General features: G+C 40.6%; 2 protein-coding genes across 6 annotated transcripts in view; both read right to left on the reverse strand.

The window, feature by feature from the left end:
• Positions 1-6,192, reverse strand: part of kcnab2a (potassium voltage-gated channel subfamily A regulatory beta subunit 2a) — a 93,804-nt gene extending 87,612 nt beyond the window's left edge. For 2 of the 5 annotated variants that reach the window (XM_071203112.1, XM_071203111.1), the window contains exon 1: positions 6,110-6,192. The gene's annotated coding sequence lies outside the window, so the exon portion shown is untranslated. The remainder of the gene's footprint in view (positions 1-6,109) is intronic. The other 3 variants (XM_071203114.1, XM_034083851.2, XM_034083848.2) reach the window with 2 other exon arrangements.
• Positions 6,193-6,448: 256 nt separating this feature from the next.
• On the reverse strand, positions 6,449-10,873 carry park7 (parkinson protein 7). The gene is made up of 6 exons (XM_034083112.2): positions 10,661-10,873; positions 9,965-10,066; positions 9,499-9,558; positions 8,619-8,688; positions 7,330-7,416; positions 6,449-6,949 (listed from the first exon to the last, which is right to left on the reverse strand). The coding sequence occupies exons 1-6, from the start codon at positions 10,748-10,750 to the stop codon at positions 6,789-6,791; spliced, it is 570 nt and encodes a 189-aa protein (XP_033939003.1). The 5' UTR covers positions 10,751-10,873; the 3' UTR covers positions 6,449-6,788.
• Positions 10,874-27,315: the final 16,442 nt, after the last annotated feature.

A 27,315-nucleotide genomic window follows, 5' to 3' on the forward strand; every position in this document is an offset into this window, starting at 1 on the left:
CAGCTGCATAAGGGAACAGTGTTCCTCCTGCGATCATGCCAGGTGCATCGGTGTTTGCCCTCTTCAACACCATCTGGCAAAATTCAGAAACATCCAAGCCATTTAAGTTAACCAGTGGCGAGCTGTCAGGGCCCTCTAGGCCCTCTCTGAGGGCCTAACATATTCTACAAAATAATATTTAAAAACGTTATATTTTTCATTAGTTTTACCAAAATAACTTGATTTAATTGTATTTAAAATAACATTTCCAAAGAAATAAATCCTTCGAATCTGCCTGTTCAGTTTCTGTTTGAATGTGAAGGGTTACATGAAAATGAAAATGAAATGAAAACTTTATTACAGACTCAGGGTCCAGATAAAAGACAAGACAGATAGAAAGAAGCTTGTCTCTGCGAGGTGAAGATAGTTGATTGGTGGTCCTGCTGTAAATTCACAGAGGGCCCGCGACAGTAACTCAATGAGAGAGTAATGTCAAATGACAGTACAAAGGTCAGAGGGTCTAGGTATAAAAGTCACGGCTCGCCACTGAAGTTAACCCTTCCTGTTGCCATGGACAAATATCGTATGAAATAACATACCAAAATGTAATTTCACAACAATGTGTGTCAATCTCTGATCAAGGTCATGGTGTGTTCAGAAGGATAATGAACACTATCTGAAATGGCGCGGGCCAACCTGCAGCATCAGATATCAGAGCTATAAAAAGCCTGAGCCATTTCAGATACTTTGTTAAATGTAGCATACCTGCATTTCAATTAAAGAGATCTACTGACAGCAAGAATCAAAGTGCCACAGAAATTAACGCTATCCAAGCATTTGATAACAATTATTTAACTGTTGCTTGCCCTCTACTCTATTTTGAGTAATGTTTCATCAAAGTAGATTTGGTGCACTGCTTTATCATTAATCACTACTTTGCCAAGAGTCTGAAATCACTCCAGGAGATGAGAATGTCCTTCTACTCAAATATTTCTTAATTCTAATAATACATCATTTTTTTCTACAGCAGGTAAATCCTCAAAAGCATCTTCGCGCAGTGTCACTTCTACCTCAAGGTTAAATAATTTTTTGAAATAGGAAGTCTACCCCCTTAATAAACATAACTTCTCTTATATTTGCATAAAGTTAGTTATCATGTTCTTGTCATTGTAATTGATTTAGAAGACATGAAAACACACACACACTCATTCACTTGTAATGAAACAAATCTGAGTGATACAGTTGGTATCATTTCAATAACACAATTAATTTGATTTCTTTTTTTGCAATTCTTGCTTATACTGTGTTATTTATAATCTTCTTGTTTAATAATAAAGACATAGCATAAAAGAGAGAACAGAACTAGCTAGCTTTTCAGAGCTGACTCAGTGTCCTTTGGGTATTGCTGAGGCAAAGGCCATTGGGCTGTAAGTACTACGTCTCCCCGGGACAACCAGAAAGAAGAGAGCAAGCGACAGGCATTAAGTAAACCAAATTACAGGCTCTTAGGAATGAGTCTGTAACTTCTTGTGAAACACAAACATCCACACACTCCTGGGGGGTATACTGCGAAGCAGGATTTTCGCTTAGCCGGCTAAATTCAGGGAAAACTCCGGCTTTCCGGTCATCCGAAGCTGGTTCTCTTTTTAGCAGGCTAGATCTCCATGGTAATATATGCTAAGCAGCTAACCTGGTCGGGACCAGGTTAGGTTGCAGGCTAAGAGCTCAACTCAGTGAAAGCACTGCCTGCTGACCAATCAGAGCTCAGTGTGCGGAGTTTAAAGCGATCAAGTCATATTACAGGAGAAAGGAAATACAGAAAAGCTGCCGTTGCAGGAAAGACGGCCGGCAAAAATCACCGACTGTGTGAACGTGAACATTAATAGAATATCACCTCCATCTTCAGAGCAATCTGACTATTATAACATTAGCGTTAAGAAAGCTTACTTAAATATCGGCCACAACATAAGTAACCGGATCAGAGTACATTAAGTACAGTCCGCGGCATATCACTTCATAATAATCATATATCTCCTTATCTGAGTCAGCTGAGCCGTATCTGGCCGTGCAACACTCACAGTGTCACATACTGTATGCAGAAGTATTATTTTAAGCAACACATTAAGTTGACGAAACACTCGAGACAAATGTAATTAAAGTCAGATCGTGTTTTAGACGGGGCAGTGATATCATAAACCTGTTAATGTACGCATTCAAACACTTTTTCTTTTGCCAGCTGTATTCACCTTGCAGGTGCAGCTCTGAGGCTTTGATCCTGGATCAAGTGTTTAAGTCATGGATGTTTAAAGTTTAACTTCTTCATTTTTGACTAGTATTAAAGTTGACTTTTCATTCAGGAAGTATGACGCTGCGCTGTCAGTACGCTTCTCCATGTTTGTGATTGGTCGAATGCTCCAAATACCACCCCTTTCATGTGAACGCGCACCTAACTAGATAGGACACGGCTGGCTTGAGCGATCCACTTGATAACCCGCGTCGTAGTACAGTTTAGCGAGAGCGCGTATGTTTTGGATTAGGCCAACCGGCTAACTCAAACATATCCAGGTTAGGTTGAACCAGCTTCGTAGTATAGGCCCCTGAAGCAGCTCCTGTCTGACCCAGTCGAGTTTCAAGAAGCAGGATTCACGAGTACAAAAAAAACGTGATGAGGCCATGCTACGGCTATTTCAAGACATTTATCTCAATACACAGTCAGATAATCTAAAGACATGGAACAGAAAGGCCTGAGCTTGCGTCATTTCTAAAGGCTAGAGATTATATACGATAGTGGTTGTGCCATAGAAATATAAACAAGATACACTGCAAAAATATTTAAAATAATTGATTTGTAATATAATAATCCATACCCAGATATCCCACAAAAAGGTGATGGAGTATGTTTGAAGACTAGGAACGTCGCAAATACAGTTTTCAGCTTTAAAAGAAGAATTACTACCTCATAGTTGTATGCCTCAACCAACCAGTCAAGTTACAGTTTACATCCATGTCTTTCCTTTATGAAAAGACCATATTTGCATATTCATTAATATGAGATGGGGACAGAAATGTTGTTTTGCAAGGTCACTTGGACCTTGACCTTTATTCACCAAATTCTTATCTGTTTAACCTTGAGTCCAGAAGGACGTTTATGCTCATTTCCTAGTTTTGTTGTCCCTAAGCGCCTTCCCAAGATATCATGTTCACAAGAAGGGACAAACAACCTGATGTGCATAGTGTACTGAGGGACAACTCGAAAACACAATGCATTGAGGCATAAGAAAAATGTGTGGATCCCAAGTGTATCTATTCTTCTTGACATAAAGGGTATGAATGATTACCGGTTCTGACAGGAATGGAGGAACTACAGCAAAGAGTTGATGCTGCAGAAAAGCAGATCCTCATGGGACTGCACAGCATCTGCACTTCTGTGTATTTGCTCACCTTAACATACAGCAGACAATAAAATACAGAACAGTCCAACAAACAAGCGGAGGAAGGTAATGATCTTCCTATCTTTGCTTAGGATCCTCTTTTGTACCTCAGATCAGACTAACATCTGCTAATCGTACCTGACTTGAGGACAAACTGAATAAAATGCAGGAAGTAGTGACTAGCAATGTGATGTAATTGGTCACTCTAAAATATAGATCTGGTTAAGTATCACAAATATATACAATTACATTTATAGTTATACATTTAATACGATTTAAAGTGACTTCCCATATGGAGCCAGGAAATTCCTTTTGTTTTTAGAAACACTAATTACAAGGGCTGCCCTCAGCATACAACCTAAAAAGAGTGTGATAACTTCAGACAGCATCGCTTAGTAATTCTAATTAACCTTTGCATTTGTAAATGTTCTCGATACAAGTCTTAGAGCATCTATGCAATTGCAATTAACAAACAAAGGGTAGATGCACTTTGCATAGCTGCCATAAGAGCTGTTTCCCAAACCATGTTCATGGCAACAAAGACTTTAGAGTAAGTAGTTGGGGTAAAAGGATTGCTCAAAACAGAACACACTCTTGCTGATCAGTTTTAAAAGTAGTCTACTTAAATAAAATAGGCAGCAAAACAAAAATAGAACAGAATAATTCACAATGTGTGTAGTCGTTTTGTTGTGACTTGATTAGAGACTTTGGTAGATGTAAATGTGTTAAAAAAAATAACCAGGGAAACTTCACAGCCCAATTTTGCTAAATGTTATTCCTGTATAGGAATCACTGACTTACTGTATAGTGAACCCTAAATGTTACCACCACCAAGAGCTATAATTCAGATTCCAGATATCAACACATCTATCCATATGTTGCTGATGACACCATTTGTTTTGATGTTTGAAGAAATCCCAATCTCTAACCAACTGTCTGTACCTTCTGTGATCTGCTCAACCAACTCGGGCAGCAAATTCAGTCTTTATTGTCTGCAGGCCGATGCAAGAAGGGGATGTAATCAGGAGATGCAAAGTGCAGCTCTCTAATTGCATCATTAGTTAAACCAATGACTCAGTCACAGTGACTTCAGCCTCCCCCCTCCCCCCACCACTACCTCCTCTGCCCCATCCAGAAATAGGGAGTCAAGCCTCAAGCTCTTTACTGTACAGCTGCTCAAGCAGAATCATTCTAACATGTTATGTGCAACAGCGCAAACATTTTAGCGTTCCAGAAATATCTGACTGAAAAACATAGCATTAATGAGCCTGTGCTATTAAACATGTCATCAGGACACTATTTACACATTGATGTGTGTCTTTCAGGGAATGGAAACCATTAGTTCTACAGAAATGAAACATAAGCTCAGGCAAACAATGTAGTCATGTTGCCACAACATGACAAGCATGTCATGTTAGGGTTAGCCCTGTCTAACATTTTGAAGAGGACTAACAACTAGCCTAAAGCTTTTCAAAGAGTGCCCAGCGATAACAGTCATATACAGGCACACAATCGTGATTTAGAAAATGTGGGTTTTGATGTAATGCGATTTGGACAGTAAACAATGCTCTCTTGGTGCACAGTAATGGAAACAGATCATGGCTGTCTTTTTTTGGCTCACTTGGTTATACAATGGTGGGTGAAAAAGCCATTTAAGTAGCCTTTTTATTTAGATGACCCCTGCCTTGCTGTGGAACTGCATGTTTTGCTAAGGATGACTAAGAGGCGGTTTCCCAGCAATTGAAAACGCAGTGAAAACCAGAAATGAACTTGTTATGCGTTTCCTTTCTGTAAAGTGGAAGGGGTGACGGTAACACCTCTGGTACTTCCTGTTTTAAGTGCTGAAAACGCACATTATCGCATAACCTTGACGGGCCGCTTGTTAATGAAGGTGTCCCAATGATATGTCCCGTTCAGATCAATGAGAAACACGACTGTCTATTATGAGAGGTCATCCAAATAATGACAGCTTTTGTAACGTGTCAATCAATTCAACATTATGAAATTGTAATGGGGCTCTTTTTAACACAATGTATGCAGGCAAATTCTTTCTTGTTGTAATTTAGTTCATTTTGTTTGACAACGGACTGATGGAGGAATTAACCTGGCTCTGCCGCACTGTGTTAGCTTCAGTGTGTGCATGCAGCACAGCCTGACTGCTGCTGAGGATGGAGAGCTTCTGGACCTGACGTCTCCATGTCGGGTCACATCTGCGCAACGCCGCGTTTCTCGGACTTTCCTTAGCAGTGCTTAACCTGAACGTATTTGAATTCTAATAAGGTGTGATTAGTGAACGTTACCTCAGACAAACGTTACTCCACCCGGGAGAATTGAGACATAATGTCAATACATTTTGCCATGGATTGCAGCGAACTTGAAGCTCACCATTCAGAACACTTAGTACGCTCGCTAATCACGTATAATACAAAATGACTCCTAATCACAAACACCTGCTTCTTTAATGGTAACGTGTGCCTGGGTTGCTGTTGTGTTATTAACTGCCGACAACGTTACAATGTTCATTTTGACACCCTTAGTAGCTAGTTACCGTGATTAACGTTGCGTAAAACCGCTTTGCAAACATACATTGGCAACATAAGTGCTATTAAGTGCTATTAAGTGCCAGTAAACCCATTTCGTAAGAACGTTATTGTTGTCAAAGTATACATAATCCATACAGCGGCAGCAAATGTTCTTACCTTTGCCGAAATCAGTCTCTCTCTCTCTCTCTGTGGATTGTGTTGCTCTGGCTGACTACCACGCGCTGCAACGTAGCCCCGCCCTGCTGGCTGCGGTCGCGAGCCCATTGCTCAGTTAGAATCGTTAGAATACAACAGCAGACGGTTCCTGGCTTCTCATTGGCCAGACCACCTGCCAATCTATTTGGATTCTGCTTCCCGCGTTTTGAGCAGTGCTGCTCTCACAATACATTTTGATGCAGCCTATATTTAGGTGTCAACAACTACAGACATGTGAAAACAAGAGACGCAGCGACCTCCAGTATTAATATAGCCTACCGCAAATAAGACAGACCCATGTTTGTCACATTTATGTTTTTAATGTAAAGGGAAACAATAAAAGTAGTCAAGAATAATGATCAATTAGAGGGCAAATGTAATATATGTTTTAAGCTGTGATTCCAGCTGAGTAGACTATTTATTTGTTAAATAACAAATGGATGCCTTTCATTGCCAACCACGAAAGACAGAGAAAGACAATAACCTGTCAGAACAGAAACATCCTTTTGTCCCTAAGGGAGCATGATTTGTCACTAGTGACTTTGTGCCAGCAACATTGGATTAGCTGTCTCAGTAGTGAAAGACTTCTGTAGTGGGCAGTGCTGCTTGCTTGCAGGATGTAAAGTGTACATGGCTACAGTCAGTCTTTCATAACAAGAGGAGCCTTGACTTGAGCTGCAACCTCAGCCCCCAGAAGTTCCTCTACAATCGTCAGGGCAAACTCGAAACTGGTTCCTGGCCCACGGCTGGTGATGTAATGTCCATCCTTCTGTACTCGAGCCTCTGAATATTTATAGTGGTCTAAAAAAAGACAAAGAGCAATACCATAAGAATAATCACAACATAAGAGCTTTCGTCAACAGACTGATAGCCACCCTTCAGACATCCCAGTGTAGTATAAGCACTTACGTAGAGATAATCTATCACAATTTGAACTGACCCAATTCTAGTATGTTCTGTCAAATTCATGCATCTGCCTTCACCTGTGTGGTGTGCTCTTCTCTGCATAGTGACATGATGTTCTATAGTTGAAAAATAACGAATACAGCACCATCTGCTGCCCTTTACAAATAATTACAATTCCTCCTTTAGTGAGTTAGAGCTGCAAATGTTTGAGCCACCAGCTGTACATTAAACACATTTTTACACATGTTTGTTTGCATGAAGTGTTTGATTTTTACCTCCAACCATCATCTTCTCCTTCATGGCAGGATGTGTGGTGACTGTGCTGCCGTAGCCAATGCCATGTGCCAGAAGAGCAGTGGGACCTACAGAAGGGCAAAGATGTTTTAGGTTATTTCAACTGCTTCCTGTGATACGTTGACACTTCTTTTGCTTACTACTATGTTATGCAGCTAAAAATAAATACACTGAATCATCGAATCACTTCCCTCGAGCTAAACAAAAAATCCAAATACAGAAAATGCAGCACTTAACATAAGGCATTGCAGTCAGAACATTCTGTCCTAAAAAAGTGTCCTCAACTGTGCCATTGTTTCTAAGAATAAACTCATTAAACCTACAGTTTCAGCCTCGCCAAAGATTCTGCAGCATATTGAAATGAGAGAAAAGAGGAGAGGCTGAAGACATTGACTGCTGCTGCATTAACTTTGGCAATGTCCTACCACTGCAGTGAGCTCATCCAAAAACTGTTAATAAATAGAAAGTTATTGATTGTGCTCCTTGGCTGCCTTCCCATGCAGTCTAAACATTACATTTTCCCCTGGCAGAACAGCAGGATGCCAGGTAAAGCCTAGCTTACTCCTGTTACAAAAAAGCCCCCACCCAGAGGATGCCAGTCTGGGAGAGAGCGACCTTCTGAGAACCAGAGTCAGACAGCGAGGCAGACGTAGAGAGATTTAAGATAATAGCCATCTTTCTATTATCTGATGAAACTATGTAAAATAATATGATTATGTTTTGTGAACATGCATGTAACAAATATAAGTTCAGAATAATAAGTCTTGCAACTGTCCCTCTTGCTGGCAGGTTCATTAAACTGTATATTCCTGTGAGGATTTCACTCATTTTCTAGGACACCCTTCAATCCACTTTGCCGCACTGCTCCCCGTCCTTATTCAATATGTCCTTCGAGTGTCCTTTCTCTGCATACAGAGACTGTCAAATACAATGTCAGGGCTTTTGGGTTCAGTCAGGGACAGTTATTAATCAAACTCTCAACCTTCCGTTCAAAAAGGCCATCAATTAATGAAGCATGTCATCCGTTAACTGTACATGTAATACAGTGATAAACTCTTTCAAGGGAACATCTGGTGAATGAAAGATACCCGAAAACCACCATGTAGATATAAAAACTGAAACAATGTTTGTCTAAGAATGTAATTCTATTTGCCAGCAACATGAGTTTTGCATTGGGGATCATGTCGAATTTAAACTTTAACCCATAAAAGGCCTTAGTACTTGAGCTTTGTGCTGTGTAATAATTAGGATTTGTTTTCACAAACTGTACCTGCACAGATGGCTGCGATCAGACCCTTTCTGCCATCTTGTTCCTTTAGCACCTCCTTCACAGCAGGAGACTGCAGGACAGCATGGAAAACAGATGCAGATGAAGTTATTTGCATGCCACGTGATTGCAGTTTATTTGCTGACTATGATACAATCATTCAAACAAACTGGCAATGATAACATTTTAACACATACAGTACAAAAATAAACTTGTTTATTGTTTCAAAAATCTGTTTTAAATACAACCACAGATGTATTAAACATTCAAATCTATCCAAATCATTTGATGAAATTGCAGACTTTTATAGGTTTTAGTTTCTGAAAATTATTATTATAAGTTATTAGAGTTAGTATATTATCAATATGTTAAAGATTCTAAAGCTGAATGTACAACCATTGACATCAAAAACAGTCCATGAAGCAGTAACTCTATACTTAAATGTAAATGATGTTATGTTATGTTAGTAAGACCTTCAAAACAACTAATCATCGTATTATATTAACGAATGGGGTCCTACATGGTGTTGTCACATTCTTCCATGTACCGATTGGAATTTATCTAAATCAGAATCAGAATCTGACAATATTTGGTATGTTGTTGTCAATCAAATCTGATCAAAGCACAACCACACAGACCTTCATAGAGGCCGGTGAGTGAATGTGTTGAATATTTTTAAATGTTAGTTTATATGTGAAAGTTCAGGGCAATTGAATCTTGAACTCTTTATTCAACTCAACTTTACCTTATGACAAAAAAGGGACAACCATTGGGCTACCAATGGGCTGAACCGGGCCATGGAAAAACCCTAAATGTGATTGTTACCTTAGAAGATCAAAACATGTAGAGACTGTGATCTAAAGGCAGTCAGAGTGTTTCTCACCTCAGCCAGATTCTGAGCCCCTGGTATTCCCCCTGGAAGTAGCACCACATCGTACGGACCCTGAGAGACAAACCATCAATGATATAGATGAACTGTAATGGCTTGATATTGTCGAACACTATTCAGAATGCAAAAAAGGATTTGTGTATGTTTTCCCCTACAATGAACTTGCCTTGGTGTTTGGCGCATAGAAATCGACATAGTACAGACAATGGAAAATATCAAAGCATACAAACAATAATTAAACAAATTGACAGTAAAAAAGAAAGGACAATACATACATTAGATTTAATGAAATGAAGATCTTTTTTTATGATAATGCTTAATACTGTTAGTTCAAAAGGATATTTTTATCATGTTTTGATTAATGGAACTGATCAAACTGAAAATATATCCATATAAAAATACAAAATATAATAAAGTGAAGCATGTAATATAGTGTTAGTAGATAGAAGCTGAGCCCAACCTGTGCGATGGCCTCCTCCAGACTGGCATCAGGACAGATGACGACGTTTCTGCTGCACTGTACTGGCTCTTTGCCCGTCAGGCCCGCAACAGTCACTGCAATCTGCACGTTTGGTTAGGCAAAAATAAAAACGATATAATTAGCATAAAGTCACTATGTGTGAAATGTTACTTAATGCTTTCACCCAAGTCGTGTACTTAAGTACAATGTTGAGGTAACTCAACCTTTTAAAAGGTCTGAGTACTTCATCTACAACTAAAAGGCCCAACTTGGCATCCTGTCTGTTTATGGTTGATGGAGACTTTTATTTTGAAGGCTATCAAATGTCCGAGGAGTGCAAAGAGTTTGACATTTAACTTGCCCTCAGAGTCTGCACCATCGACAGTAGGCCTATATATAAAGCTATGGCCCTGGCCATGGTCTGCACTAATTGTAAAGGCTGTCAAAACTGTTAACAACACTATTTAACCTACAAATGAGATAAATGCTCAACACTGTGTTTTCTGATAATAAATAAACTAATAGCAAAATAAAATAGCCTAATAAAATCGTGATAGTGTAGTGCACTGACTGAATGGGGTTGCATTACTATAAACCAAGCAAGGCATGTTGCCTGTAGCATTATTATTATTATCATTATTATTATAAGCTACCTAGCTAGCAAGCTAACTGCTAGCATACAACAAATCAACAAACCCCAGCTCTACGCATGATGTCCACAGGAATGACAGTCTCCATCTCCTCTGCACCTTTAGACAGGATCACTAACGCCTTCTTTCCTGCCATGGTTAGCTCGCAGTAATGCTACTTTCAGGAGCAGAGACGCTAACTTAGTTTAGCCGAAACTTCCAGCAGCAACTAGCATGCTCAGCAGAGGTTTTGACAGGAGCAGGGTTGCCAGACTGCGCCCTCTATCCCTCTTTCACAGACGGTGCTCCATGTACAACGCGATATTTAAAATAAACCTGTCCTGTATACACTTCTTCTTTGAGGTTTTTTTTCATGAAAGTTGTCATCCTCACCTTTGCATCTCAAAGACTCACACTGACAAACAACACCAACTAATATGTGTAAACTAATTGAGTAGTAGACACTCTCAGGGGACGATGCTTATTTGGACACAATCAAGTAGAATAATGGTCTTATTTTGTGTAAAAATGTGCCTTAAAACGTAAACACGAGACACAAACTATTTACCTTCAATATTATTATGGATCATGCACATATAAAGTACCAGGAGAGAGATTGTACTAACTGTGATATGGAGCAGCTGATGCTAGCATTAATTCCACTGAGATAAGATACAAAAATATGATTATTTTGACACATACAGCTTTACACAAAAGGTTGCCTTGCCAGTGATAGTTCAGCTACAATCAAGCATCAAAGCAAGGTGCTTGTAATGGTCTTTAATACCAAACACTATGCTTTCTTCCAGCAGGTGGAGGTATTGGCCAACTATTGTAGAGGGGATGTCAAAGGAACTTGACAAATAGGTTTACAGAATAGTCATATTCACCACTGTCTTAAATCCAGAACAACAATGTTACTTCTACAAAATGTTGACAAAACCACAAAATATGTATTTCTATTTTTTTTTAGGAGATTCATGTACCAGTTAATGGCAGTTAATCACAGGCTTATCATCAGCTGCAAAGTGCAATCCAAAGAGCTATAATTCATCTGGTTTTTAAAACAACACCAGGCTGCAGGTCATTGAGTTCACCAAGTTCTTCAAGATCTGTCTGAGAACTTCTGCACCAAACTCTTAAGACAGTTGGGGAATCATATTCCAGTGTAAATCCCAGACTTAATGACTGGGGCTTTAGTGTGTAGGCACCCATCCTAGTTAGTGTGCCTCTGTGCATTCTGCTGCAAGATTCACTTTCATATTTGTGTGACAAACTAGAGCCCAGTGAAACGGCAGATTAGACAAAAGCGTAGGGGGTGCTGGCAGCAGGTTGTTTGTTGCGTGCCTGTGAGTGAATCAGGAGGCAGCGGTGATTACCAACATATGCAGCTGGGGATCAACTGAACCAGACCCGCGGTGGCACTCAAGCTAATTTCCATACATTAATTCACTTATGTACATTTACTAATTCCTTTCAGCATTTAATCATAAAGTGCAGGATCACACTGTGGAAATATTATGTTAAAGTTGCAGCAGTAAGGATGACACTGAAAACAAAACATCTGACAAGTTAGAAATATAGCTATTTTCACAGGGCTTTAACTAACTTTAATTCTAAGATGTTCATAACATATATATTTGTTTAAACTATGCCTGGAAATGGAAGAATGTGAATAGGACGGGCACTTTAATATATAACAATTACCATTTATAAAAATAAGTTATCTGTGTAGCCAAAGCCTGATACAAATTATTCCTTTGTGTGATAGATGACCATTGTTGTCCAAATAAAACACAGCATGAGCCACATTGTTGCACTCGATTTATTATTTACAATAAACATGAGCACATACACAACACACTCATTATGGCCCATATGAATCCACGGTTGAACATAGTACCAAACAAATGCACTGTATATGTAACATTTACCAACATACACAGTGCCACACCCTTAAGTAAAGGATATTACTTTTGTAAATGTCTTTCTTTAAATCAAACTACACATATCGGTTGAAAAAGGTTTTTCAACTCGATAAACTGGGCTTAGATATAAGGAGGAAGATGGGGAGTAGGAAACCAGCTAGCACTTACAGTATGTTTTCTTAGTTTCATAGTCATTTATAATAGGAACAAAAAGAATGAGTGCCAAACATATCGTTTATAGGATGAAAAACGACATCCTGCTTTGTAACATAGTTAACAGCAGAAGCAGAAATAGTAGAAAAAGATCATCTAGTGTATATTGTAGATGTGATACAATATACAATAGCTCGTATGTTCTTCTTGGGATACTTGAGTTGGCCTTTTGAGTAAAAGGGTGCAAATCAGTGGATTCCTTTGCGTATTATTATTTCTCTCGTGTCCCCTCAGGGTTAGGGTTAGGGCTGTGCCACCAGGCCTTGCTCTACTTTATCTGGCCCTTCGCAGAGGTCTGCTCTAAAACCTGAAGGGCTTCCAGAATCAAACCTCCAAGGAGGCGAGAATACAGAAACATTTCTTCATGTTTTACAAGACGGGGACAGAGGGAAAAAAGAAAATCCTCAAACTGAAATGAGGGAATTCCACAAGTTACTGTTTGTCACAAAGTCCTGTTACTATTGCAAAGAATATGAAACGGTGTAAACATGGAAATAAACTGCTAATATGGATATAGCTTACAAACAGAAGCCCTGTTCAGTTGAGATATACAGCTGCAAACCCTGTTTCAGATCCCCAGTAAGGAAGAGTGCCATAAAATTCAAAAGTGGTTACAGAAAATGTGCGTCTACAGTGAGAGATTACATTTTACAGATGATTTCTCAAGTTATTCTTTGCATTGTTACATTTCAACTCATTTTGGTCCAACCCAGTAACTCTTTCCCAGTGATCTAAAAGCAGCATTCAGGGCTTACATTTCTGCAGACTGAAAACTGATGAATATTTAGAAGCATGTTATCTCCCCATCTGTGCACAGGCTTTATCTTGTGTCTGTTTCACACATTGTAAGCCACTGAGTGCACGAAGTGAGTGACAAGCATATAATCTTGATTGCATCTTGATGCCATTACTTTATGCTGCCAAGCGCTCAGGTGACAGCTGGGGGACAGTGAAGAGATCTGGGAGAATAAGGTGACATTGAATGTTGTGCACCTGTGTCGACTCGGAAGACAGCAGCTGCATACAAACACAAGATGGCGCCATGCAGTTGAGATAGTTCAAAAGCAAGGCCAAGTGTGTACGAATGTTTTCAACAATAATCTCCTCAAAAGGCAAAAAGAAAACAAAAGTTGACTTTGTCAGGCTAAAACAAAGGCCTCTTTGTCAAATCATCAATCATTCAAATGTGCTTGATTATTAGATAAACTGATACAAAAAAATGTGTGTGAATGTCTGAACATCCATTCAACAATTTGTGCTAAATGCTTTAGAGTTATTAAGATGAGATTCATATAAATTCAACGCATGACAAATGGTTTACAGCTACAGAGGCAGTATTACAAATTAAAGCAGCACATTAATGTGTTGTTTAGATTATTGAGAATGTTTAACATTAGAAACGAGAATTGCCTCGCAGTCATTTCTGGATGCAATAATCTGCCTATCCACAATTTATGCCCCCACCCATGCTATTTTTCGGGGGGGCAAAAGTGAGTCTCCTTTTCCTTTATTCTCCCTCTCTGTCTCATTGAGTATCAGGCTGTTTTGCTCTCAGCTTGCCTCTATTAGACCTTTTAATGCCGTACAGCGTGGCCTATCTTCAAACAGGAATGCTGATGATACTGGCCCTGCAGCGGTGTTCCCCCCCCAGCCCCGGCCTGCTCCTCTACATAGAGGGCAATAAAGACACAAGGAGGATTAGTGTTGTGTGCCTAACAAAGTGGTTGCCAGAGAGTGAGAGGGCCATGCCCATGGGCTCAAACGCAACCCTGCTCAGCTCCACTCGGCTCTGTCGAGGTCCCCCCCTGCTCAGGCTTCCCTAAGGTCTGCTCTCTCTCAGGGAGCTCTGTGGATGTGTGATAGACTCTGAGTGGGTGAATTCATGTTGATGCTAAGGAGGCAGAGGACGCAGACAGATAATCCACAGCTTAGCATTGCTGTAGTAACTTTCCCCTTAAACAAGGGAACATATGTGCAAACAGTTACATTTAATTCAATCACATACTCTGTTCATATCTTTTGCTGAATACTTTGTCACAGTGAACTCAGACAAAAAAGTTCCAACTCTTTGACCAGTAGGCGTTTTAAAACTACCCTGATGATGTAGTTTAGCCTACGCAGCTACATGTGTCTCTTTGTGTTGATTTATCCCACTCACCATCCAGTGGAAAACATAGTTTAATACAAAGCAGGCAGGTTAAAGGCTGTATAGTTAGTTTATGGATATCTCTCCCACTATAACCACTTTGCTTGTATAAAAGGAACACCATATAATTGTACAAGTCTGATAAACAGAGGGGCTGGGGTCTTGTAAATGTCGTCACATTAGATAGGAGTGTTACATCTGAGATTACTGTGGAGGAACGTGTCTGTGGGTGCAGGCCTGGGAGGACAGGAGCCTCTGGTTTGATGGAAAGCCGTGTACAGGACAGGACAGGTGAACCAAACAGCTGCTACCCCCGTTTCTCCTTAAAACCCACAGCGTGACAGATTAGGCCATGGCTCTGACACATTACGGCCTTCTTTTCACACGGTAGCTGTCTCAGGCCACGTTACATACGTCTTTTAGATGGTCCACTTTGTGCTTTGGGTAATGACATTTACACTGGAGACCCCAGAATATGCAGACATATGGTGGCTATTAATGTTCCTTTCTCCCTTTTAAACTGTAACCCTCTGCAAAACAGTATGGTCTGTTCTCGCCTGTCTGTTTTGGGTCCTCTTCACTCTTCAAGTTGTTTGCCTTTTACCTCTGTCACGCCAACCAGGATTCACACAGCAGCATAAACTGCTGCGTGCAGAAGACAGGCCAAGTTCTGTTAATACTTGGCTAAGTTTACATGTTCATTCACACTTCATTATAGGAGAAGCCCTGGGTTCGGAATGGTTTCAGTATGTCAGAGGCACAATAAAAAAAATGGTTGTCCCTTTAATAGTCGATATACCCACAATGAAAGTACAATACTGATTACAAATATTGTAAAATTGTTTTAAAAATGTAAAGATTACCATTGTTTAAAAAAATGACAGAATGGAAAGAACATTTATCTTTAAGAAAATGCTCTCAAATACTGTTTCATATTTTGATTATAGTAGTTTATTCCTATGGGGTATTATTTGTTTGCAACTCAGCATAATTCATGGTGAAACTAATTTAGCAATAAATTCAGATTCTGTTTTTTCTTGCTCAGGCTTCTGAATTGATGGCACCAGTATGTTTCATTCTTTGAACAACGTACCGGAGCCACTCCAAAAACCGATGGTAAAATATCCTTTTTCCATTCCTTGGTAATGGAAATGGAGGCTCGCCAGTCTCCCTCTGCAAAGTAAAAAGGCATGCAGGTGTAGTCTATTTTTACCTGCATAAGCCTTTATAGATTAACACAGTTTACCAGTCCCTGCTCAGCTTTTCGAACACAATTCCAACTCTGAAATTAACCGGATTCTACTCACTTAATCTCCTCCTTTTTATATAAATGCATTCTGCATTATCTGACTTAATGTCTGAGACAGTTCCAAACAATTTTCCTTTAAAACTACTTTAAATGGATATGAAAACATTCCCAAGAAGATGATGGCTTCTTTATTGTTGTCGAAGGCGGTATTTGCAGCTTGTAGTGTAATTTTTCAGGGTTTTGAAGGAGACAAACAGCCTATAAAGAAATCCAGTGCAATCTCAATTATGCCGTTTTTTCCCCTTCACTATTCCAACACTTTTGATATCCACTTTAAAAGCAGAGTGATATATCCCTATGATTGGAAATGTTCAATGCACTTCTGGAAGTGGGTGCACTGTCCTGTGCAGATAAGGTTGCAAATGCAAGATATGTCTCTCTGAAATAGAAGCCTGACAAACAGCGCTGTCTCTCCCGGCGCAGTGGGAGAGGAGTGTGTTTGGATGGAAGCCTTTGAGACCAGCCTTTTTAATATCGGCGCCGCTGTAACATCAGTAAGGTGACATTTCGGCAGCACCATCAAGATCCAACAGTGGCCATGCTGCTTCGACAATCAATTATCCATGCATAACATCCCACCAGTGTGTGCGACATGAATCAGTCCTGGACCAGGCTTCTCCTTTGCCTTGATTCTCAAGAAAAGAGAGACCTTTCATTCGACCCTTAAGAAAGAGAGAAATGCTCTGTGTGCTGATAAGGGAGGGAATTGAGGAAGTTTGTGAGAAAAAGAAAACAGGTACATCGGTGCTGATATTTATTTGCATTATCTTGAAAGGAGTTCAAATTGGTTTCATCCTAGTGACTGTGAATTGAGCACAATGACAATCTCCTAGCAGGAGCCAATATTAAGATTGAAGGGGAAACATACATTCTTTGTATAGCTTGTCCGACTAGAGGGAAGCATGCGTATTATCTGTTGCCCATGGAGAAGGAAATACATTTCACAGCACATATTTCTCCTATCAGTTTTTGAGACCAGTGCAGTTGTTATATGATTGTTATCAATGTGGTGGCTTGTACATCATTTACTTCCACAAATAACATGAATGACTTCCTTTTAGAGTGTGAGTTCTTTCCGTACTTGTTTTCTTCTTCGGCTCATAATATGTTGTTCACAACAGAGCGAATGGAGGGCGTCCGAGGGAGAAAATAAATTCTGGTGCATATCAGCAAGCCCTTTAGGCCAAAAAACACTGGCACTGTAACACTATACTTCATCATTGCTCATAGTGCCACACATCTGTGTGTGTTTAATGGAAATGGAAGTGAGGGGGTCATGCTGTCTTTCAACAAGCTTGTGGTAAAAAGTAACATTTCTTCTGTCACTTTGATAGTTCTACAACATATGTATCTTGTGGTAATCAGATCATATATTTAAGTTCAGCCGGCATACAACATGTTTGATAACTGTGTGAGGTATGAGATTTTGAGTGCTCAAACCTCACAGTAAGTGAAGTCAGAGTTGTGAGGACCCAGTTTGGTGCAGCAGTCTACTCCCTGAACCCAGAAGCTTTCTCCAGTGTTTGACAAACAGCACCATTCCCCCACTCTCCTTCATTTCCATCTGTATGCTATCACTTGGCTGTCAGCGGCCGGATTGGCCTGTAGTTCGCAGGATGAAAGGGAGAGAGATCCTGTTGAGTGAATAATCTTGCCAGTTTACAGAGGAGAGTGGATGTCAACTTGACAGACTGTGAGTAGCACACAGATTTGGGATTCATGGGCAATCCCATAGTCCCTTTAAATCCGGACGTGTGAATGTGAAATCAATAGTACATCCATACAACAGTTTGTTTGCTGGACGCTGGGATGCTTTGTTATGAAAATAAGAGTCATGGATCTTTCCTTTACGGATTGAGGACACAGAAAAGGGCACCATAAACATGGCATCTCAGCATGAAAATCCTGATCTTTTATATATATATTTCTTTACTGTAAATAAAAGCCTACACTATTAAAATACATCTATTTATCAGCACAATGACATTCAAAAACATGAAAGCAGTACGAATGATCGGGAGCAGTGTTAGGGTTGAAAGGATTCTCTGTTATAATTATATTCTCAGTGAATGGGTTTGTTTTAATTACCATATTTACCTGCAATGCTTCAAATCAAACGTGTCACATCCTAAAGGTAATGCTCGCCATCTGAAACCTCAGCAATCTATACACTCCGCACACAAACCACCTCAACCCCAGACTCTACGTATGTCACAATGATCTGTATCATAGAAGATATTCAATAGACGCCAATGGCACCTTTACAGACGAATGCATGTGCACCACCGCGTACATATAACATAGCTGTCTGAGTTGGCAGCGCCATCATGCTTTGCTGTTTATTTGATATGCAAAGGAGTGCTGTGGTGCAGCTCCACGGTCTCTGCTAAAGGACTTTACTCCTCACATAACCCAAAGTGGCAGCAGCAGCATCAGGATGAGCTCCAAGAGCGAGGTGGCTCCCTCTCAGTAATTTATAATGCACTTAACTCCTCTACCCTGTTGATTGTCTGCATTACCAAGAATCAAACATGAGGCAAAACAAATACAAAATGCCACTTTTTATTCTGGTTTAACACCTTGGAATGTACAAGTCTTTCATTACGCTCCCGCTCATTCACTTCAGGGTCTGTGTGGAACAGAAACAGGGATTGTGGTGCCAAAGGAAAACCACATCAAACCACCTCCAAAAACAGCATCACAGAATGGCGTCCTGAAAAGCCTGGGTAACACAGAATGAAAAGGGGAAAATAAACACAAACATGTTAGTTTAAGTGTGGCTGATTTCAAGTAGTTTGGAAAAATGGCAAACATAATAAGATTGAAAACAATACCGCGCTGTTAGGCCTGTGAAACCAACAGGGGACTCTAACCACACCCTTCACGCCAGTACAACAATCTTCATTCTTCCCAGAATATATGCTGCCGCCTCAAGCCTAAAGTCGTATGGACTGCCCATCACTCGAGGTGGAGACCATTATTAAATGTGTTCTGTGGAGGGCCTGCAGGTAGCTCCCAGGATCAGACACAGGGAGAGCAAGAGGGGGCTGTTTGGCTTAAGTGTTTTTTATTAGGATAGATTGAGACCTAAGCTCCATAACAGAGCTTCAGCTCTTTCTCCCAGACAGGGGCCCACTTTCCCTTCTCGCTCCACACAGGCACATATCAAAACACCAGCCACTCACAGACACGCCGCTCAAAAATGGCATGTTCTCTTTTTTCACTTGGCTCAGCTTTCTCCCTGTCAAAATACAAATGCTCTATGATGGAATTCTGCAATTTCCTTTATCATCAGCAACAAGCCCATTTCTCGAATGTTAAACCCGTAATTATTGTCACTGAAAACAAAACTGCGCAGGGAGGATTGACACGGCGACCGTGTGTGTCCTTGTGTGTGTACACTGTGTACAATTAATGACTTACTCATGAGAACTTGTGAAAATCTGCTAAAGATTTTATTGTGTGAAGGCTCTACAAATCCAAAGCTAAGAAGCTCAAGAAAGCTGCTTTATTTGAGTTTTGGCTCCACCTTTAAGTTTTTGATCTATATTTCACACAATGCTGCAGCACATATTAGAGCCAGCTGGTCCGATGACATAACTTCCTCTTCTTGTTGTAAAGATATGGTGACATGTGTAAGCCTGCTTTTACACTGCACATCACTGACACCAGAACACTCTGAACATCTGCTCCGAACAAGGACAGTGAGTCGGGAAAAGTCTGCCCACAAACGCCCACACCCCTTCATTTGATCACCAGTTGTTAAAAATCTCTTTGATGGAGGAACTTCATATGAACTTTATATATTGTACACACAGCTAGTGTTTCAGTGGTTTTATATGTATCACTTTGTGACACAGAATTTCTCTCTCTGTCTATAAAGTATAATCAAAGGTATGATGAAATATTTTATTAAACACTTTACCTTGTCTTGACCCCGCTGTTGTCATCAGAGGAATGCTGTGAACCCGGAAAAAAACGTTCCCATCTGGCTCGCCATCACTCCAACTGCTGCTGTTATACGTGTGGGAATTACAGTGGCTCACACTGGGCACAGAGGAGGAAGAAAAGAAGAAGGAATAGTAGAAGAGAGGAATGGATTCACTTGAAAGATCCAGCTGTTAGGCCAACCAAACCCTGGGAAAGTCTGATACTGTTTTTAATGTATGGGTGAACACCTCGCCAGCACATCAGTCTGACTTATTAAGCCTCCTTAAAAAATGTAGGGAACAGGTGGACGGGGAAGTTTGGCACAGGGTGTGAAAGGCTGAAAGCCAAGTCACTACTCATTGCCTACATTGTGTGTTGCATTGAAACCCCTTTTTAAAACTCCTGCAACACAGTAAATGTATTTTACTTTACTTTATTTACACATCTATTAAAGTACAATTATTTTTGCACACCACCTTTAATGCATAGATGTTCCACATGTTATCACATGCTCTGTATTTTGTATGCAGTAGTTTCTGTCATTATAGGGAGACAAATAGGAGAAACTCGCTCAAAAATGTAATGTGGTGCAATGCGGGTGAGCTTTGTACAGCAGTGTGTATATTGACTTCTCTGTTTCTGTAATGTTTCATTGAATAAAACAAACAGCCAGCCCTTCAATCCAGTTTCATCCATAACCTCTGAAATGAGACTTTATGTTTCATACAAACGGCATCTCGGTAACATCAATAATCCTGCAAATGAAATCGATTTCCCCTCCCGCTCTTCCAATTCTGATCACAGTTGGGTTCCCCATACGGAGTATTAATGGGGTGGAGCACCCTGAGCCTGATCTAAAGCTGGAGAATTCTGGGCACACCACAACATCAAATCCCACTGTAATTACCTTCATGCAAACACAGGGGCCCTCTCCCACACAATATGGGTTGAAGATTGGGATTTGTGTGCATTGTTTTTGACGCTGGAATTGATCTTGAAAATTGTTTGGTGCAATTTACCAAGATGCTTAAGAAAATTGAAAAGCACTGACTGTGCGGCATACAAATGCCTTGTTGTGATGAGCACAATACACAAGCTCTAGGTGGCTCATCTACATTTCTGACAGCAATGACTTTCTGGTACAATACAACAATAGCTAATCATTGTGTTTTCCATAAATTCAAATTACCAGCGATCATGGATCTTGACAATCGTCACTCATCTTTGTACTTAACAAGAATTTTCCAATTTTACCCATTGCAGATGTCTAAAAGCTGCTTCCTCTCAATTAGCTTACACATGTATCTGCGCCCAATATTGGCACAGCAAATGAAAGGCCATTTTGACACTAGATTATGCTAACTGACATAAGGCTATTGTCTTAAGTCCCTTCGGCTGTGGTGGAGCAAAATCACTGAACATACAGAGCGCCAGGCTATATCCTGTCTTACAGACATCCCTATCCCATCATGCACACCCCAGCCTTCTCTCTCCAGCAGGTGGGGGTGGTCATGCACCACGCAACACGGTTATGGGTTTAAGTCTGAAATCTACATACTGAAATGACTTCAGCTCTCTTGCACAATGCCAAACTTGCTGGAAGTCTGATGAGTTTATTTCATCAATTCCAGAAATGCTGCAGAGAGAGGGGGGCAGGCGGTAAAGGGCAGTAGGGACGGAGAGAAATGGACGGACAGAGAAAGAGAGATGGACAGAGTGAGAGGAGAGACTTCTACAATAGCCTGTGTCCATCATCCTCTGAGTATGTGTGTGTGCCCTTATATCCCGTCTGCATACATTGATGTGAGGAAGTAAGTTTGATGTGAATCCTCTCTGCCCTCTGAGTAGCACAGTGACTGCTGTCCGTCTGCTCCAGGGTCTCAGGTGTGTGTTATCTCTTGCTGTGCCCCTGGGAACTTTCAACAGATATGCCAGTCAGCCCGGGCTGAACTGCTCTTGTAAATTACTCACTAAACAGCCCTGCCCTGGATTCTGCATTGGGGGGAAAATCAATTATTTGACCCCCCCCCTTACATTTCACAGTCCATTTTCAGCATGCTGGGGCCAATTATACCCGGCAGAAAGACTACTCTTTATGTCATTCCCACGATGACCTCCATCTTGCAGCTCCACACGGAGCACTGTTAATGCACCAACTACAAGCACTTGTGCCACGAAGGAGCGTACTAATGCACTGGTTACCCACACGTTAGCCACACCAAGCACACAAATACAGCAGTGAGAGGCAGCACTACAGCCGCACGCAGCCAGCTGTAGTGTCTCTCAACTGGGAGGTGATCATCCCGTGTCCAGTGCACTGAGCGAACGCCACTGATGGTTTGACAGCCCTAATGAAAGCTGATTACCAGGAGGCATCTATTAATTTGTCCCTAATCATGACAAAGAGAGTCTGTGGCTAACAGCTGTGAAATGGCAGCCGCCGCGCGGAAATGAGGCTCAGGGAAAGGCCGGGGACAAGGGGTTAGGCCCTGCGCTGTCATTAACTGGCTGCCATTGTGTGTGCTCGCTCAGAGCTTAGCTACAGGTAACTCAATAAGATAACACGGACCGCGCTCTGCCCTGGTCTTTGTGAAAAGCTATTGCTGTGAATCCTGGGCGGCTGGGCGAAGAATAGGAGGATATTGGTTTGCATGCTCCGAGCAGAAGTTCTTATGATCCAGGTGAGAAGCTGACAGTAACAGGTTTAAGCTTCCTTCATCTGCTGGAGGGCTCTGAGGGAAAAGTCAATCACTGACTGAACAGGTTGCTGAATAAGGAACTGAGCTGGCCTTTCAAAGAGACACAGTGCAGCAAATGTTCGCTCAATCAAACCCTAAAGTATATTTTAATTGTATTATAAAGACATAAATAATGAAAAATGTCCCTTGAGTTTAAAGTGGATTGAAAAATAAATGTTAAAGAAACACTTCTTCAAATACACTAATGTTTCATGCAGGAAGGGCACATCATAATGAAATCATCACATTTGAAATATGTCCCACTGTATCAAACCCTGGATGAAGCTCTTCGGTTGCTGCAGTGATGTTCAAAGGAGGAGGCCTCACTAAGTCTAAGTGATCTGCATGGCTAGAGTGGCTAATGTGCTTTATATGACCCTTAGGAAGCGTTGGAAGGTGTCAGGGGTAATTATAGTGATTGTGGCAAAGGCTGTGATTTAACAACACCTCAGTGTATTCAACCCGTACGACGTAATTTATTATCAGACTAATGAATTACGTACAATAACACTACATCCTCTGTAAAACCACAACATACATCAGTATTATCTAAAACGGGAGAGAACTTTCTCCAGGACACCACCTGAAGACTACAGTCTATTGCCTATGATCAACTGTAACTGCCCGTACATGAAACCTGCAAGCTGTGAAAGCAACTGGAACTCTTTTTTGCTACATAAGGGGAGAACAGGGTCAGTTACTGTAGGACAGGGCCTTTTTTAGAAAGTTAGAAAGCAACGATGCCTACAGTATACCTAATGCCATGCTCTTCCTCAGCACTTCCTTTTCACTTTAAATCTCAAAGTGAAAACTTTTTGACTACACCTCACATTTTCTTTGAAATATACAGCATATGAGTACTAATTTTGTTCTTTTTTTAATCTTTATACTACAAATAGTTGTTCTACTCAAATAAGAAGTCAGAAAACCTTTCATCTCTTCTGTAATAAAAAAAAGAAAATGTGTTCTTTTTTACACATACGTTGTTCAAATATAAATTACTATTTAAATAAAAAACAAGGTGTCTGAACCGTTTTGGGGTGGCCGGAAAAGGCACTCCTTATACCTTAAACAAAATAGTGCCTTTCACATTTGGCCTTTCACACCTGTGTTTTTTTTTAGGGATCAAATATTTGTCTTTACTGTTCAAGTAGTCTGTGGATAATGGAAAGTATCTTGTATTTATTTAAGGGCCAATATAATAATAATAATAATAACTTGAATTTATATAGCGCCTTTCATAACCTCAAGGTCACTTTACAAAGAAACATACAAGGACAAGATATAAAAAACATAAACATAAAACATGGTTCACGTCTGATTACAGACCCACTGGGATCAGACTGAGCACCTCCATTCGATGTGAGTTCATTTTGGTTAAAACCGTTTAAACATAGAAGACTTAATTTGGAAAATATCAGATCAAAATGGACCGATTTGCTGTTTTCATTTCCATCTGCTGTTAGGTCATGTCTGACCACTCTGGACACTTAGCTTGACCAAATGTCCATGCATCACTAATGTTAAATAATCTGAATAATTCATTTAATTACTGTACTACAACACGGGCAGATTTGTGCAATGATGCTAAATCTGTTCTGCTTTGGAAGAACGGAAAATTGTTCCTGTTCTTGATTATTGTTCCCTTTTTCTGCATCATATCTAATAGCGTGAACGAGTGGTCTCACTGTGCCTTGTGGCTCAAGAGGAGAATAAATACTCCAGAGGAGAATCATTACACTTTTTTTTATTCATTTATTTGGAATACAATCTACAATGAGATTTGTGTGAAAATATGAACCTATACACACCACTTTGAGACCGTTTCTGCTTCTTGTGTAAACCTGCAAGCAAATCTGTCATTCTGTAGGGATTTGATATTTACGTCTAGATATAGAAATGATTAAGTTGTTTTATAAAGGCATTAGACATTTAATAATGTACTAATTAAAAATGTATCACTATTAAAATCTACCTAGATTATTATTAAGCTTTATATATGAATTGTCTGCTTTATTCTTCAGTGTTTCTGCTCCGGTTGGGAAATGACTGCAGGGCTCGGATGTAACATGACAAACAAGGCAGAACATTTCGTTTGGCTTCGAATGAATTAATCAGTGGAAATGGGCAGACATGTTGAGCAAACAGTCATTTAAGACTCTGCTGAGACACTGATGATACCCATGATTCAATTAGATACTGCGCTCTCAAAGATGCAGTCTTTCAGGAGGGGAGGACAACAACCACCTAGACCGGATACATCACTGGATAGATGAGTAGAAAAAAGGCTGCATAAAAATCTGTGTATTTAAATCATACATTATATTTTTGTATGCAAATTAAAATGGTTGGAAATAGCTGCACCAATGTGCTACTGTGTTTCCCATTTAGAGATCCCAGAAGGAGAAAAACCGACTAGGTCAACTGTTTTAACTTTATGATAGATGAGTACATTTTACATTTCACATATATTAAGTACATTCTTTTTACTGATTTGCATTACATCATGCAAGAACCGGCAGCATGGAAATATAAAGGACAGGCTATCTCGTAATGACATTAAATGAAAATAATATGGTTGATAATATTTACATGTTATTTAAAAGAATAATGTCAAAATCTGAGCTTCTCATGTATACAAATCATGTACACAAGTCTACAAAATAAAATTGTGATGAAATAAGAAAGCAACCCTTATATTTCACTATAATTGACAACCAAACGGTATATGCACCTGATTAAAATAGAAATCCATCTCTAAGAAACATAGTTGGCATTGCTTTAAACAAGCAGCACTATTGAAGTGTGCCATCAAAGACATTAAGAGCTGTCACTGTGGGTGCTTTAGAAGCTTCTTCATCCAGCCTCTCTCCTATCAATCCTATAATTTGGCATTATTAATCAGACAATTGCAACCTACATTCTAGCTGCTTAAGTGCTAATTTGCATAGCCTATAAGCCAGTGGGTGAGAGTACGTGATCAAGTGACGCTTTTCTTGCGGTAAAAGAGAGCTCAAGAGAAACAACACAAAGTAGCTTTTTTAGTGTTTTCATGATTACAATTCAGACATAAATTGTCTTTCTAACAGTAAGTTAAAGTTCAATCAGCATTTGATTACACTTTGAATGTATTGAAGAGACTAAATGATGGAATGCAGCACGGTGCATTCATCTGTATTTTTGTTTGCCATTTGATGGGTGTTGTCAGGTAAAGGTTTGAGCAGCAGGCAGTTGAGAGGCACAGCCACCTCATGCTGAGTCTCCTGGTGCTTCCCCCTCTCATCTGCGAGAAGAGTCTCTTTCCCCCCTGCTAAGTTTGCAAAGTCCAATTTTCAGCTAATATGGAGGTCGCAACAGCAGGCGCAGAGGGCGTAGTAGGACATAATGGCTATGGGATTGTAAATATTGGTTTTAGAGAGACACAATTGGAGGGCAGGCGGAGAGAAATTTCCATAGAGTATGTGCTGGCTCCATTGGAGGCCTCGGTACGGCAGAATAGATTTTCCATTCTAGTGTGTCACATTAGATTTTCGGAGGTGCTCAGTGGCAGGTACATGTCATTAGTAACACTTTAGCACAGTAATGAACCTTTTTATTTATCCGGTGCCTCTCTCATGAATGAATAAGGAGCTGCACCCCAACTGTGTCCAGCCGTGAGGAGCAGACAGAGGAGGCAGAGAGAGAGAGAGAGAGAGAGAGGGAAAGAGGTAGAGAGTGAGAGAGAGAGAGAGAGAGAGAGAGGGAAAGAGGTAGAGAGAGAGAGAGAGAGCCGGGAGCACCATGAAGTCGAAAGGGGAACATGGAGCCCAGGGGAATGCTGAGCAGGGTTAAATGATCATTATTGTGACACTCACATGCACACACAAACACACACATGCTCACATATGCATTAGTGAACAAAAGAGCACACACACACACACACACACACGCACGCACGCACGCACGCACGCACGCACGCACGCACGCACGCACGCACGCACGCACGCACGCACGCACGCACACACACACACACACACACACACACACACACACACACACACACACACACACACACACACTCCCCACCTCCACTCCCTGGGGTCTTGATCTGACACTCTATTTACACACACATTTACACAGTCTACTCCCTCCTTTATAAAGCTGACAGGTACTTAAGCGGTACATTACTCTGAGGAGCTCAAGCCTCACGGCGGTGTAACCAAACTGTCCTTTCACTGCTGGCCTTGTCTCAGTGTTCATTCAATAATGGCCTTGGAGAAATGCAGCAGTAACTAGCAGTTGTAGCTGGGCAGGCAAGCCCGGGAGTCTGACGCTTAGCATCAGGAGTCTTTTAAGATGGCCCCGGCTCATTGGTGGAAAAGGAAAACCTGTCCGGGTTCAGTAGCTTGTAAAAGCACCGAGAGCTCTCTAGACCTGCCGGTGCTAGTAGAGCCGCTTGACGTGTGTCCGCTTCTGTTA

Source organism: Pseudochaenichthys georgianus, chromosome 5 (genome assembly GCF_902827115.2).
Source record: "Pseudochaenichthys georgianus chromosome 5, fPseGeo1.2, whole genome shotgun sequence".
Classification (NCBI taxonomy): domain Eukaryota; kingdom Metazoa; phylum Chordata; class Actinopteri; order Perciformes; family Channichthyidae; genus Pseudochaenichthys; species Pseudochaenichthys georgianus.

What these genes read in the sequence shown, in the direction of transcription:
- park7 (XM_034083112.2), bottom strand. Translation starts at nt 10,750, where the DNA reads ATGGCAGGAAAGAAGGCGTTAGTGATCCTGTCTAAAGGTGCAGAGGAG. An exon ending in TGGAGGAGGCCATCGCACAG is followed by an intron (nt 9,559 to 9,964) that starts GTTGGGCTCAGC and finishes TTTGTCTCTCAG; the next exon opens with GGTCCGTACGATGTGGTGCT. An exon ending in GATCGCAGCCATCTGTGCAG is followed by an intron (nt 7,417 to 8,618) that starts GTACAGTTTGTG and finishes GCCCTTCTGTAG; the next exon opens with GTCCCACTGCTCTTCTGGCA.